This window comes from Crocuta crocuta, unplaced genomic scaffold (assembly GCF_008692635.1).
Source record: "Crocuta crocuta isolate KB4526 unplaced genomic scaffold, BGI_CrCroc_1.0 scaffold53, whole genome shotgun sequence".
Lineage (NCBI taxonomy): Eukaryota > Metazoa > Chordata > Mammalia > Carnivora > Hyaenidae > Crocuta > Crocuta crocuta.
The window spans coordinates 2,105,446-2,120,622 of record NW_027529432.1 but is presented as its reverse complement, the minus strand read 5'-3'; the positions used below and the strand labels follow the sequence as shown (position 1 = coordinate 2,120,622).

The window sequence follows — 15,177 nt, the reverse complement described above, 5'->3', positions numbered from 1 at the left end:
GGGAGTGGGCTGGGAAATCTCACACACACACACACACACACACACACACACACACACACACACACACACACAGAGTCTACCTTGCCCGGCTCCCCTGGCTCTTTGGGCATCTGTGGGACAGTCAATGGGCTGTGGCCCAGCTGGGCAGAGGCTCAAAGCAAGATAGGTCATGGGGGTAGGAGGAGTCACAGCTTGAGCCCCAGATGCTGGGAGCCACACTGGCCTCACTGGATGACAGTCACAGCGAGGAAATAGCAGCGTTTGCACAGCTCCTGCCATGAGAAACGAAAAATGGTATCTCCTTCTGCTACTACTGGCTCATGTTGGAGATGAGACTGCTGGTATTGACCAGGCCTCACAATATTCCAGATCAGACTGATATTCCCCACACAGATTCCTCATAAGGAAAAGCATATTCCTGCCTCTTCAAAAGAGATTTTAGATGAAAGCACTGTGGATGATTGTCAAGATGGATGGATAGACACGTGGATACATGGGTGGATGGGAGAATAGATGGGTGGGGAATAGGAGGGTGCATGGATAAATAGTGGATGGATGGATGGATGGATGGATGGATGGATGGATGAATAGGTGAATGGATTCCAGATAGTTGCAGATAGGGTCAGAGAATGGAGGAGGAAATCTTGCCAAGGAAGAATGGGTTTCCCTCTCTAAGGGTTCCACTTCCTCACATAAGCTGGATCCCTGCAGGCTACACACAGAGAATTCTTCTGGATCCCCTTTCTTCTTTTAGCTCCAGGTTTTGCATTCTAGGGAGTCATGTGATGCAGGAGTGGCTAAAATGTACTGAGCTCTGACTATGTGCCAGACACTGGGCTAGATACTTCTGTACATGCAGTCTTGTTTAATGAAAACAGCACCTGTTTTGTGAAATAGGTCTATTGTAAAATGGGATTTTTATAGCTAAAACAAACAAACAAAAAACAAAAGCATAAACAAAAAACAAAAACAAACAAACAAAAAAACCCCCCAGAGTCAGAGAAGCTAAGTGAATTGCTCAAGGTCATACAGTTTATATCCAGTAAGGGTGGCATTTGAACTCAAAACCTGCTCAAGCAGCCAGGGCTGGATGCCCTGGAAATCAAAGGGCGCTGAGGAGCCAGACGCAGGGGTGATGGGGCCAGGCCCGGCCTTGCTCTGAACAGTGGCTCTGAGTTCCAGTTCTGGCTGAGACCCGGTCCCTCTCTGAGCCTCAGTGTGCCTATGTGGACCTGATACCCTGAGGGGGGGAGGGTGGTCGCTTCTGGGAATGATGCAGAAATGGAGGTGGAAGTGATCAGCTCGAGGCCCTCCCTGCAGGATGCTCCCTAACTCTCCCTGTCAGCGGGGGGCCAAAGGGCAGGGCCACCCATGGGGTAATGGTTAACCAGACCTGACACCCAACTATAAGGAGGAACCCCAGCGGGCCAAGACTTCACAGGATGCAGTGGGTGAAGGTGTTTGGGGGGCTGGTGGGGGCCGCTGCCCTCGTGGGACTGGGGGTCATCCTGGGCCACTTTGCTGTCCCCAAAGGGGCTGACACACCAGCCTCCCAGGACCTGGATCTGGAGATCCTTGAAACTGTCATGAAGCAGCTGGATGCCAGTAAGATCCGAGAGAACCTTAGGTGAGTGGACTGTCTACCATCCCCCTCCTGTTCTGTTCGCCATAGGGGCGTCCCTAACTCTGGCCCTGGTCCCTGCCTGTCCCTAGGGAACTCTCCAGGGAGCCTCACCTGGCCTCCAGCCCCCGGGATGAGGCACTGGCCCAGCTCCTGCTGCAGCGCTGGCGGGACCCGGACTCAGGCCTGGACTCGGCCGAGGCCCCCACATATGAAGTGTTGCTGTCCTTCCCCAGCCGGGAGCAGCCCAACCGCGTGGCCGTCGGTGAGGTCCCAACTGCTCAGGTCTGGGGATGCCTTGGGGCCGGATCTGCCTGGCCCAGCTCTGACGCTGCCCCTCCTCCACAGTGCATCCCACTGGGAACGTGCTCTTCTCCTGCCGCCAGAGTGAACAGAACCTGACTGGGGAGCAGGGCGGCCCTGATGTGGTGCCACCTTATGCCGCCTATGCTCCCCCCGGAACCCCACAGGTGGGTCTGGGGCACTCCCTCCCAGCTGCCCTGGCCCAGTCCCCTCTGGCCCCACCCCAAATTCTCCCTTCCTGACCCAGGGCCCTTCCCCTTACACCATTGCTACACCTTTTGCCCATCCCTTAATCATCTACAAATGCTAATGGCCCCATGTTCAAGGCCAGGCTGACTACAGGGTACCTGGACCCAGAGGAAACCATGTGTGCCTTGGGGAGCTTACAAGCTCTGGGTGAGGTGGGAAAACAGAATCAAAATCCTTCATTCCGCCACTCAACCTCCCTCTCTCCTCTCCTCACCCCCTCTTTCCTGGGCCTGGCTCTGAGGATCCCCTCTCTTTGGGACCAGGGCCTCCTCGTCTATGCCAACCGGGGAACGGAAGAAGACTTTATGACCCTACAGACTCAGGGCATCAGACTGGAAGGCACCGTTGCGCTCACCCGCTATGGGGGTACAGGGCGTGGGGCCAAGGTGAGCAGCAGCCCCCAGGGCAGGAAACTGGGTGGGGAGGGGGCCAGCAGAGGACAGGGAGAAGGGAGGGGAAGGGAAAGGAGCAGTGTGGAGTGGCCTGTGTAGCCCTGGGCTGGGGGACCAGAGGCAATATGTGTGCTGTTATCACTCATGATGTGCTGTGTGACCCTCCCCTCCCCTCTCTGAGCCTTAGCAAATAAATGGACCAGGTAAAATGTTCAGCTCTGCCATTCTGGGCGACTAAGTTCTGTGAAGTAGTTCTCCTGAATATTGGACTCCAATCCTTCCTGTAGCCCTCCCTCCCAGCCCGCATCTTCTCAACTAAACATTTTGGCTAAGTATTTCACATGTGTGGTTCTCACAAATGTGGAATTGTTTTTAAGGTATAGAATGGGAATTTTAAGGTATAGAATTTAAGGGAATAGGGAGTTCGTGTTTAGTGACTCCAGAGTTTCAGATTTGCAAGATGAAGAGTTCTCGAAGTGAGTGGGGGTGATGATAGTGCAATCAAGTGTTGATGTCCTTATGCCACTGAATTGCATGCTATAAAATGGTTAGGGTAGTAAATTTCATGTAGATTTCAGTTCAGGTCATGGGCTCAGGTCTTGATCTAGCAGTTTGTGAGATTGAGCCCTTTGTCAGGCTCTGCACTGACAGCACGGAGCCTGTTTGGGATAATCTCTTCCTTTCCCTCTCTCTGCCCCTCTCCCCACCCCACACACACTTGCATGCATGTGTGCTAATTTTTTAAAAAGTGCCCATAATAAAAGCTGCAAAAGGAGAAAAGGGGAAGAGCCATAATGAAATTCTATGGATTATAGAATTTCCTGTTAAATACAAAGTTTAGAGTGGAAAAGTGTTCCTGTTATGCCATCGTCCAAAGAGGTATCCATCCACACTTTCTTTTGGAAAAAGTGCATATGAATATATATTTTTATTTCTCTCTCTTTTGATATAAAAGTAGCATACTATATCCACCCTTTTCAAGCTATGCTTTTTTTCACATTAATACATCCTGGAGATTATTCTCGATCGGCATATAAATTGTGTTCTTTTTCTTTTCTTTCCTTTTCTTCTCTTTTCTTTCCTTTCTCTCCTTCCTTCTTTCCTCCTTCCTTCCTTCCTTCTTTCNAAAAGTGTTCCTGTTATGCCATCGTCCAAAGAGGTATCCATCCATACTTTCTTTTGGAAAAAGTGCATATGAATATATATTTTTATTTCTCTCTCTTTTGATATAAAAGTAGCATACTATATCCACCCTTTTCAAGCTATGCTTTTTTTCACATTAATACATCCTGGAGATTATTCTCGATCGGCATATAAATTGTGTTCTTTTTCTTTTCTTTCCTTTTCTTTTCTTCTCTTTTCTTTCCTTTCTTTCCTTCCTTCTTTCCTTTCTTTCTTTCTTTCTTTCTTACTATTTTGTTTTTATTGTGCTAAAATATACCAGTATAAACTGACTGTCTTAACCATCTCTAAGGGTACAACTCAGACGCGTTTAGTACCTTCACAACACTGTGGATACTATCACTATACCATCCATTTCTAGAACTCTTGATAATTACAGATGCATCTCTGTGCCCTTTCAAAATAATGTCCCCTTCCTTCCTCCCCAGCTCCTGGTGACCTCTATTCCACCTTCCAGCTGTATGAGTTTTCCTATTCTAGAAAGCTCCTAGAAGAGGAATCACACAATATTTGTCTTTTTCTGCCTGGCTTCGTCACTTAGCTTAATGTTTTCAAGGCCCATGACGTATCAGAACATCATTGCCTTGCATGCTCTACACCACACATTGGCTTATCCATTCATTCTGCCGGGACACTGGGGCTGCTTCTGCCTTTTGGCTCCTGCGAGCGGTGCCGCTGTGACCAGGGGACACAGCACATCCTGTCCCCTACCCGCTGCCCGCAGTGCCCTAGCGCGATGCCTCTGCTTACATGACAGCCCCACTGATAAGCATCGACCTGCCTGTGCCCAGCGGTCTTTTGCTCCCTCAAGCAGGGCTGCAGTAAATAACTTGTGCAAGCATCATCTTGCCCGTGGGAAGACAGATCTGGCCCCGCTGCCACAGGGAGAGAGGGAAGAGAAGAGGAGAGGACACCTCCTCTCCCTTCCTCCAACCACAGTCTCACTCACCTCCCGCAGGCTATCAACGCGGCCAAGCACAGGGTAGCTGGGGTGCTGGTGTACACGGACCCCGCAGACATCAATGATGGGCTAAGCTCTGCCAGCGAGACCTTCCCCAACTCTTGGCGCCTGCCTCCCTCAGGCGTGGAGCGAGGCTCCTACTATGAGTATTTTGGGGATCCTCTGACCCCCTACCTTCCGGCCAACCCTTCTTCCTTCCGCCTGGACCCCACTACTGTCTCTGGATTTCCTCCCATTCCTACTCAGCCCATTGGCTTTGAGGATGCAAAAGTCCTCCTCTGGTAAGCTCTGGTGCCCCGGGGGCCCCCTCCACCCTCCAGCGGCCCCCAATATCCAACCCCCACACCCTCCACCTCCTCTGCAGTAATCTCCAGGGGACCCTGGCCCCAGCTGCCTGGCAGGGAGCACTGGGCTGCGACTACAGGCTGGGGCCTGGCTTCCGACCTGGTGGCGACTTCCCAGCAGACAGGTGAGGTGGGGCCCCTCTGCCTCAAGGCTCTTCTCCTCTTCCCTTGTTATGTTTCTCTGCCCACGTCAAGGCCTGGCCTTTCCCTTTCTTCTCTCTCCCAACCTTCCCCTGACTCCAAAAAGTATGACTTGTCTTTGGGGAAGCCACAAGGCCCTGTGGCATTCCACGTCCACTTCATCCGTGACCTCTACTCTCCAGCCATCCTCTCTGTCTTGAATGTGCCAAGCTCATTCCCAAACCAAGGCCTCTGCACCTGCTGTTCCCTGTGCCTGAAGGCTATTCCCCAGGCTCCCGCCACTCCTGGCCCGCCCTTCTCCCACCTACCAGCAGGTGTCCTCTTGCAGGTCAACCTGTTAGTGTCCTCCCCACACCCCTTCACCGCCTGCAGGTGCTGTCTTCCTAGCGGTTTGTCTCGCTCAGGGGAGGGGGGGTCCCCAAGGACGGGGCTGTGTCTATCTCAAGCACGGCCCAGAGCCTAGTACCGCGCACGCATACACGAAGTATCCAATAAATACTCATCTGAGTGAGTCCGTGGAAAGAACTGGACTCCCCAGAGCGGGGCTCTAGCCTGGCTGCCTGTCCAGGTACTTCCGGGCAAGAGACCTCGTGGTGTCCCTTTCTCGCTCTGGGCCTCAGTTTCCCCTGTATTGGGTTGTGAGAGGAGTGGGGAGGGCCAAGACTCCGGTCGCCCGCTTGGCTCCCCAAGCCAGGTGAACGTGAGTGTCCACAACCGCCTGGAGCTGCGGAACTCCTCCAACGTCCTGGGCATCATCCGCGGGGCGGTGGAGCCAGGTGAGAGCCCCTAGGCGCCCCCAGACCACGCCCCCTGCGCTCCGCCCGGCTGGCCCCGCCCACCCGCCTCCCGCCCTGGTTTCTGAGTCTCCGCTCCTCTCTGCAGACCGCTATGTGCTGTACGGAAACCACCGGGACAGCTGGGTGCACGGGGCCGTGGACCCCAGCAGTGGCACTGCTGTCCTCCTGGAGCTCTCCCGAGTCCTGGGGACCCTGCTGAAGAAGGGTGAGGCAACCCTCCGTCCTGATCTAGGGACTCTCCCAGCTGGAGGTCACCTGCAGCCCGCTCTCCCCTGAGGTCCCGCGAGTCCTGTCCCACCTCCTGTCTCTCACTCTCCAGGGCCCACTTGTGCCAAGCCTGAGGGCCCTGGGGGCCAACCTGCATGGACACCAGCCCTGGCCTTGCTCAAGTCGCCCAGTGGGACATGGGGAGCCCGGGCACTGGCTTCTGAGAGCCTCCCGTGTCCCTCCAGTGGAGCGAAGCTGGGTGCCGCTGTGAGCACGGCAGTGCCCGGGCTCTGGCTTCAGCCTAGTGGGACAGGCATGACAGGCAGTCATTAACTCAACAAATATGTCCTGTAAGCCTACTACGTGCCAGTCCAGTTCTAGGTACAGCAGACCCCACAGTGAACACTTGAGTTGCTGCATGTAAAGGCAGCTGTGGTCTGCACTAAAAGGAAAATTATAAGGGGGTTTCCTGGTGGAAGCCCGACCTCAGAAAGGCCTCCCTTCCGAGCTGGCATTTTGAGGGGGAGCTCCCAGCGGAGGGCACAGTGTGGGAAGGGGGACCGGACCCGGTGGCAGCCCAGCTGGGGAGTTTGGAGTTCCATCCGAAGGAGGCTGGGAAGACGGTGTGGGATGCTAATCAAAAGGGTGACGTGCTGGAGTCCCAATTTTATTGCTTTAAAGTTTATTCATTTATTTTGAGAGAGAGAAAGCGCAAGCAGGGGAGGGGCAGAGAAAGAGAATCCCAAGCAGGCTCCACACTGCCAGCTTGGCCCGATCTTCCATTACCTGTAACATCCTAGAGCTATAACTATATAATTTGAATTGATACCAACTTAATCTCATATGAAACTCTGCTCCCGTAAAGCGCTGTCCTTCCCTGTTTGTGTTACTCATGTCACAAGTTACATGGGTTTACACATGTGCCCATTCCCATACTGATTTTGAGGTGCCTACGAGACATTCCCCAGGGAGAGGGCAAGCAGGCAGTTGAAGGTGCTGATCTCCAGGTCAGAACAGACTCCAGAGAGAAACTGGGGGGTCGGTGTCACAAAAGGCATGGGAAATCATAGGTGTGGTAGAGATCAACTGATAAGTGGAGGGGGGCAGGGCTTGTGGCCTTCCCCGCCTTTGATACAAGGGTAGGAATTTCTGGCTCTGTCGTTGCTGTTCCAGTTTTTTATTTGGAAATAGGTGTTTGAAAGTTGCAGAAATGCTGCACCTTTATCATATCACTGTGTATTTAAGGACATTTTCTAGCAATGACCACCATCCAATGACCAGAATCTGGAAATTAACAATGTCCGCCGTTGTTCTCATAATGGCCTTTAGAGCAAAAGAAATTTCCGGTTTGAGGGCTTGTCCGGGATCGCGCTTTGCGTGTGTGGTAGTGATGGTGTGTGTCACCTGTAATGGTTCCTTAGCTTTTCTTTGTCTTTCTGGATCCTGATATTATTTTGTCGAGCGTTTATCTGATTAGATTCAGGTTATGCATTTGGGGGCAGGAAAGAGTGTGAGAGTTTGTTACTGCAAGCATATAATCATTTTATGCTTCCAAAAATTTCACTTAAAACAGAAAAGCTGAGCAATGATCAAAGGGTACTGAGTCGTAGCCAGAGATGGGAGCACAACCAGGAACGTGTGGTGCTGTGGAGGGTTAGGGGGTGTCTGGAGGAGGTAAGGGGCAAGCGAGGGCCGCCAAGGCTTTTGGGAGGAGGCTGGAGATGGAAATGCGGCCTCCAGAGGCCGTGAGAGGCAGTGTGGGTAGCTAGTGATCCCATGGACTCTGGAGCCCGACCGTGGATTTGAACCCTGCCTCTGCTTCCTACCAGGTGTGTAAACCTGGGCAAGTCCTTTGACTTCTGTGTTACTCAGTTTCGATTAAGAAATGGAGACTCTAGGGGCGCCTGGGTGGCTTAGTCGGTTAAGTGTCCGACTTTCGCTTAGGTCATGATCTCGTGGCTTGTGGGTTCGGGTCTGGCGTCCGGCTCTGTGCTGACTGCCAGCTCAGAGCCTGGAGCCTGTTTCAGTCTGTGACTCCCTCTCTCTGACCCTCCCCTGCTCACCACGCTGTCTCTCTCTCTCTCTCTCTCCTAGAAATAAATTAAAAAAAAAAAAAAGAAATGGAGACTCTAACAGTCTCTCCCTCAAGGCATTGAGGACTTAATATGAATAATGCCCTAAGGAGAACGTCAACAAGTGGTGGAGAAGTAAGGAGACAGTTGGGGACAGAGGGTCAGGAGGTCTATCAAAGCATGTCTATAAGGAAGGGGAAGGGAGGGCATTCTGGCAGAAGGGACAACCGGAGATTGGTATTGGGGTCAGTTTTGGGGCGGGGTCACAGCACAGGCTGGAGGCTGGAAAAAGGAGGCCAGAGCCTCTGAGAAGTCTGGGCTGGAGAGTAGCCCATGACCTACCTTCTGTCTCTGGCTGCCCCGCCCCGTCCAGCCCTTCCTTCTCTCCAAGTTCCCAACCTTTCCCCTAAGCTACCCCATGATCCCGGGATCCTATCCTCCAGCCCTTTACCCCCCTCCGCAGGAACCTGGAGACCCCGCAGATCAATAGTGTTTGCAAGCTGGGGGGCAGAGGAGTTTGGCCTCATTGGCTCCACGGAATTCACCGAGGTGAGTGAGCTCTGCAAAGCAGGCGGTCAAGGGGATTCCTGAGCTAGGGCACCGCCGCGCTGACGTCGGCCTTCCCACCCCCAGGAATTCTTCAGCAAGCTGCAGGAGCGCACCGTGGCCTACATCAACGTGGACATCTCCGTGTTTGGTATGGGGGGCAGCTGGGCTGGGTGGGGGGTGGGNTCTCTGCTCTTCCCACAGCCAATGCCACCTTGAGGGCTCAGGGAACGCCCCCTGTCCAGAGCGTCATCTTCTCCGCGGCCAAACAGGTGAAAGGGGGAGGGGCCGGAGGAGGAATGTCCCCGGCGGGGCGGGCGGGGCTGGAGCTGGTACTTATTAGAGGGTCCTGGAGACGGGACCGAGGCTGGCGCCAGGCCCTTGTAGGACCTAGGAAGGAGACTCTGGTGGTCCGGGCCGATTGGGGGAGGCCAGTCCCAGACTGGATTCCTCTCCGGGTCAGATCCCCGCTCCAGGCCCCGAAGGCCTCAGCATCTACGACAACTGGATCCGGTATTTCAACCGTAGCAGCCCTGCATATGGCCTGGTCCCCAGGTGAGCCCAGGGCCAGGACTGGGGCCCGGGAAAGCCGGGCTGGCCCAGTGCCCTCCAACCCAACTATCTTTCTTTTCACAGCCTGGGCTCTCTGGGTGCCGGCAGCGACTATGCACCCTTCATTCACTTCCTGGGCATCTCCTCCATGGACATCGCCTACACCTATGACCGGGTGAAGGGAGCACTCCTCTGTCTCCCAGCTCTGTACCTTGCTCCCTTTCCTCTTTTAGAGCTGCTCTAGTGCAGACTGAGTGCGGCTCCACCACTCAGCAGCTGTGCTACCTCGCCAACTTTCTTAACCTCTCTGAGCATCTGTATATGCTTCCGTTAATTTACCAAATTCAAGGTACTACTGACTTTAAGCTGCAACATTGTGATGTGCACTATTCACGGGGGGAAAAAAGCAACACTGCCAGTTAGCTGTGGAGTGACATTGACTTAAGAAGCATCATGGGGCAGGGCACCTGGGTGGCTCAGTAGGTTAAGCATATGGCTTCTGCTCAGGTCATGATTTGTGGTTTGTGAGTGCAAGCCCCACATTAGGCTCCCTGACAGTGCAGAGCCCACTTCGAATCCTCTGTTCCCCTCTCTGCCCCTCCCCCACTTGTGCTCTCTAAAAAATTAAATTAAATTGGGGCGCCTGGGTGGCTTAGTTGGTTAAGCGTCCGACTTTCGCTTAGGTCATGATCTCGCGGTTCGTGGGTTCGAGCCCCGCGTCGGGCTCTGTGCTGACTGCCAGCTCAGAGCCTGGAGCCTGTTTCAGAGTCTGTGTCTTCCTCTCTCTCTGACCCTCCCCTGCTCACGCTGTCTCTCTCTCTCCTAAAAATAAAAAAAAAATAATTAAAAAAATAAATAAATTTCAAAAAAAGCATCCTGGGACACCTGGCTAGTTCAATCAGTGGAGCATGCAACTCTTGATCTCGGGTTTTAAGTTCAAGCCTCACATTGGGTGTAGAGATTACTTTAAACACTCAGATTTTTAAAAAATTAAAAAAAATTTTTTTAAATATTTATTTGAAAGAGAAAGAGAGAGACAGAGTGTGAATAAGAGAGGGGCAGAGAGATGAAGACAGAATCTGAAGCAGGCTCCAGGCTCCAAGCTGTCAACAGCCGAAGGTGGACGGTTAACCGACTGAGCCACCCTGGCGCCCCTAAAAAATGTTTTTAAAAATGTTTATTTATTTTTGAGAAAGAGAGATAGTCAGATTCCGAGCAGGAGAGGGCCAGAGCGAAGGGGAGACACAGAATCTGAAGCAGGCTCCAGGCTCTGAGCTGTCCCCAGAGAGCCTGACCATGGGGCTTAAACTCACAAACTGTGAGATCCTGACCTGAGGCGAAGGTGGACACTTAACCGACTGAGCCACCCAGGCGTTCCAAAAAGCAAATTCTGAAAATAAGAGGCATCCTGTTTCCAGAGATCTTAAAATATGAAAAACTGTTTACCCCAGAATAGGTTAAATAACAGTATAAACCAGGGGTGATTCGTGGCACTAGCGTGAGGGTAACACAGAATAAGCGATCTTGGAGCGCCCAGCTTGTGTCTCCCTGCTTGATGTTCTAAGAAGCCATTTCTCTCATCTGCGGCTATACCGCTGCAGGCTGGTGGAGCTTGGATTTGAATCCCCTCGCCTGATTCCCAAGCCCCGGGCTCTTCATATGAAACGGGAAACTGGCACTGACCCAGCTCTGCTACTATTAGCTGTGTGAAGTCAGGCGGGTGACTTAACTTCGTGAGCCTCAGTTTCCTCCTTTGTAAAGTAGGAATTCTAGGGGGCGCCTGGGTGGCTCAGTTGGTTAAGCGTCCGACTTCAGCTCAGGTCATGATCACACAGTTCGTGGGTTCGAGCCCCGCGTCGGGTTCTGTGCTAACAGCTCGGAGCCTGGAGCCTGTTTCAGATTCTGTGTCTGCCTCTCCCCTGCCCACACTCTGTTTCTCTCTGTCTCAGTCTCAAAAATAAATCAGGACTAAAAAAAAAAAAAAATTAATTAAAAAAAAAGTAGGAATTCTAGAACCTACCTCATAGCCATGGCGATGAGATAACGTCCCTATGTTGTGGTACGTCTCCTCCCGCTTCTCATCCCAAGCCTGTCACTTGGTCCTGTTCCCCTAGAGCAAGACCTCGGCCAGGATCTACCCCACCTACCACACAGCCTTCGACACCTTTGGTTACGTAGACAAATTTGTGGACCCTGGTGAGGAAGGGGGCCAGGGGAGCCCTGGGGCTGGAGCGGGGTGGGCTGAAGACCGAGCCCTGGCCTGATCACACTCCTTGCAGGCTTCAGCAGCCATCAGGCCGTGGCCCGGACTGCAGGGAGTGTGCTTCTGAGGCTCAGTGACAGCCTCTTCCTGCCTCTGAATGTCAGTGACTACGGGGAGACCCTCCGAGGTTTTCTGCAGGCTGCCCAGCGCGACCTTGGGGTCCTGTTGGAGCAGCACAGCATCAGCCTGGGTATGGAGCCCCCTTAACGTGGAGGCGTGGGGAGCCCTGCGCCTCCAGGGCTAAGCTGCTGGCTGTCCCCCCCCAGGGCCTCTGGTGACTGCAGTGGAGAAGTTTGAGGGGGCAGCCGCGGCCTTGACCCAGCACCTAGCAGCGCTGCGGAAGGACACCCCTGAGTGAGCAAGGGCAGCAAGCAGGTGTCTGGGAGGGCGGCATCTGGGGCAGGTGCAGGCTGGGAGCTGGGCTGCTGCTTCCAGGGTGACAAGAAGTCCTGCCGCTTCCAGCCCCCTGCAGGTCCGGATGCTCAACGACCAGCTGATGCTGTTGGAACGGACCTTCCTAAACCCGCGGGCCTTCCCGGAGGAACGCTACTACAGGTGAGGCTGCTCAGGGCTCTTGGCGGGAGTGCCGCACGGTGAGGGTGGACAAGGGGGACCCATCGGAGGGCAGAGACTGTCAGACTCAGAGCTCAGCCCCTTGAAAGTTGGGGAATCGGGCTCAAATGAGGGGAGGCAAATCAGTCAAGGCCACCTTGGAACTATGATACCCATCTCTCCCCCGACCTTGCGGCGAGGGCCCCACCTTTCAGAGGCAGTGGGGAGGCGCTTTTGTGGCTCGCTGTGTACAGAGGAGCCCCTTCCAGGCTGACGCTCCCCCCTTTCCTGGTCCCTGAGTGACTCTGCGTCTCCCCTGGACCTTCTTTCAGCCACGTGCTCTGGGCACCCCGCACCGGCTCCGTAGCCACGTTCCCAGGCCTGGCCAATGCCTGCTCCAGGGCCATGAACACGAGCCCAGGATCTGCAGCCTGGGCTGAAGTCCAGAGGCAGCTCAGCATCTTGGTGGTGGCCCTGGAGGGCGCCGCTGCCACCCTGCGGCCTGTGGCTGACCTCTGACCTCTGACTCCGGCCCTCATTCTCCAGCTCCCCACCATCCTTTCTCCCAACTTTCTCCCACTCTGATTTTTTGGGGGTGTGTCCCAGATGACGCCAGCCCGAGGCACCATCACTGGACCCTCTTGAGCCTCTGAGACAACAGCTCGGGGTCCCGCCAGTTGTGAACACATAAAAGGAGTGACAAGCCTTCCTCGTCCTGGATCTTGTGCAGAGGGTGAAGACTCAGAGATGGGGGTGACGGGGAGGGGAGTGTCAAAACCACCAGCCACTCTTGGGGGTGCGTGGGCAGGGATAGGATGCGTAATGCCGACCAGAGACCACCAGACCCACCCCTCAGGGACCAGCAGGGAAACTGAGGCTTGGGAATGGCTAGGGCCTTGCCCAGGCTGGGTTCCTCTCTCCCTCCATCCCTATCACATCTCAACGACTCCCTGCGCTCCCCCAAATAAATCAATTATACTTACTGTCCCTACAAAACAAATTCCTTTTATTGTGTAGGAATTATGAAAAACCAAGAAACCTGAGTGCTTGGATCCAGGCCTGGGTCTGGGAGAGTGCGCAGCTCCTCACGCGGGGGCCTTCGGTGCATCCACACCCTCGTCCTCCTCTGCCATGACCACCTCCTCCAGGGTGCGCCCCCCCAGCTTGCTCCCCACCAACACTCTGCAGGTCCCGGCAGGTGGCAGCCCTTCCTCCGTGTAGCGACCCCTGAGAAACACAACTCTCTCCTGTCCATCCAAGGGCAGTCCGTGGGCCTGGCACAGATCCCGTGCCTCTTCTGGCCCATCCAGGGCCAGCAGGTGGACCATGAAGCCCAGAGGCAAGGTCTGGCCTTTGGGGGTGCTCAGGGCACGGGCGAGGCGGGCCAGGGCTCCCCGGCGGGCCCGGCCTATGTGGCACTGCACGGCGCAGCTTTGCAGATAGGGCAGGATCCGGAGCAGGCGGAACAGGCGCGCGGTGTTGCCTTCGCGAAAGGCCGAGTCCACAGCCAGAGCCCTGCGCAGGGCCGGGCAGGAACGCAGGGCAGCCGGTAGCTGCAGAACCTCGTGAAGGGCCTCCACGGAGCCTGTGAGGGAGGAAGCGCGGCGGGAGACAGCTCAGTGTCTTTCTCGGATCAGGTCCACTTTCCATCGCATCCCTTTAGGCCTCTCCCCTACCCTAGCCTCCCACCTTCCCGGGCCCTAAGCCACGCCCACTTCCTCTGGCCTACTACGGAGCACTTCTCTGAACTTGGGCCACCTACCTTCCGCTCTGGCTGCACCCCTCCTCTGGGCCAAGCTTCCTTTCCCCTCCCCCTTTCTCCATGGGCCCGGTCCAAGGCCTCATCGGAAAGAGTTGCCAGAGCCCATTCCAACAGTCCGGATCCTCTCAACAAAGTGAGGCATGGTTTTCCGATGGCGGTGACAGGCCAGATGATTTCACGACTTGGCCTGAGACTGTCCTTGAGTCCGTCAGTAGTAGAATTTGACACAAAAATCCAAGTTTTCGGGGCACCTGGGTGGCTCACTGGGTTAAACGTCCAACTTCGGCTCAGGTCATGATCTCACAGTTCATGGGTTTGAGCCCCGCATTGGGCTCTGTGCTGACAGCTCCGAGCCTGAAGCCTGCTTCGGATTCTGTGTCTCCCTCTCTCTTTTCCCTTCCCTGCTCATACTCTCTCTCTCTCAAAAATAAATAAACACTTAAAAATTTAAAAAAAAAAATCCAAGTTCCCTGGCTTCAAACCCAGCTCTCTCCACTGCTCTAGCTGCTGCACAGAGAGGAAGCTGGGGCTCCCACACCTTCCCTGTCTGCCTGGTGAGGCCTTTTCTTCAAGCAGCTTGGGCCCCTGCTCCCCACACGAGAATCACAACGGAACCTCAGGCCACTTTTGTGAACTAAGGCTTCCGACCCATCAGTACGTTGTGAAATCAAGAGCATTTTGTTACAATTAAATAGAATAGTATTAGACCGCACCATCCATCCACAGGGAGGATCTTAAAGCCTTGAAACTTCCGTGCAGGAAGTTTCATGGGCAGATATTCCTGGCTGCTTTGCAACACTGAACTACGTGTTTCAAAACGTTTGAAAATCACTTGGGTGAACATTCCCGTTCCAACCTCGTCCTCTCCACTTTTGTTACCAAAAAACCCTGAGACCCAAATGTGGGACGGGCCAGGCCAGAAGGACCACGTCCGGGCTCAGCGGATCTGGCGCACTGACACGACACACATTTAAAAGGCAGGATGGGTTAGGGAGCTAATGGTGAGGCTGTAAAGCTTCTCGTTCCTTCTCCGGCCTCCACCGTCTACAGGGAGGCCCCCTTCCCACCCCCCACGCCCGCCCCCCGCCCTTCCGCCGGCACCCCAACTCACCCAGGTTATAGAGCAGAAAGAGGCCCTGGAAGGCCGCCTGGCGGGGATGCGGGCCGGCGCCCTGAGCGTAGCAGCGCCGCAGAGACCCGAAGCCTTCCTGCACCTGGGCCTGCAGCAGCACC

At 54.5% G+C, this 15,177-nt stretch overlaps 2 protein-coding genes across 2 annotated transcripts in view; one reads left to right on the top strand and one right to left on the bottom strand.

Annotated features, from left to right (window-relative positions):
- The first annotated feature begins 1,442 nt into the window (after positions 1–1,442).
- NAALADL1 (N-acetylated alpha-linked acidic dipeptidase like 1) lies at positions 1,443–13,072 on the top strand. Its single transcript, XM_077759758.1, has 18 exons — positions 1,443–1,627; positions 1,714–1,886; positions 1,970–2,091; positions 2,437–2,559; positions 4,706–4,989; positions 5,073–5,177; positions 5,884–5,969; positions 6,076–6,195; positions 8,733–8,818; positions 8,903–8,966; positions 9,020–9,087; positions 9,279–9,370; positions 9,452–9,542; positions 11,482–11,563; positions 11,647–11,820; positions 11,897–11,984; positions 12,093–12,185; positions 12,515–13,072. The coding sequence occupies exons 1-18, from the start codon at positions 1,443–1,445 to the stop codon at positions 12,699–12,701; spliced, it is 2,223 nt and encodes a 740-aa protein (XP_077615884.1). The 3' UTR covers positions 12,702–13,072.
- Positions 13,073–13,165: 93 nt separating this feature from the next.
- Positions 13,166–15,177, bottom strand: part of SAC3D1 (SAC3 domain containing 1) — a 2,367-nt gene continuing 355 nt past the window's right edge. The window contains exons 1-2 of the mRNA XM_077759759.1: positions 15,056–15,177; positions 13,166–13,767 (exon numbers count right to left, since the gene is read on the bottom strand). The exon at positions 15,056–15,177 is cut by the window's right edge and continues 355 nt beyond it. Of these exons, the coding sequence (XP_077615885.1) occupies positions 13,268–13,767; positions 15,056–15,177 (622 nt within the window). The 3' untranslated portion in view covers positions 13,166–13,267. The remainder of the gene's footprint in view (positions 13,768–15,055) is intronic.

Bases quoted from the DNA above. Each gene is read 5' to 3' on its own strand.
- NAALADL1 (XM_077759758.1), top strand. From the start codon at position 1,443: ATGCAGTGGGTGAAGGTGTTTGGGGGGCTGGTGGGGGCCGCTGCCCTC. The intron at 2,560-4,705 runs GTGAGCAGCAGC...CACCTCCCGCAG, and splicing joins GTACAGGGCGTGGGGCCAAG to GCTATCAACGCGGCCAAGCA. The intron at 11,564-11,646 runs GTGAGGAAGGGG...CACTCCTTGCAG, and splicing joins AGACAAATTTGTGGACCCTG to GCTTCAGCAGCCATCAGGCC.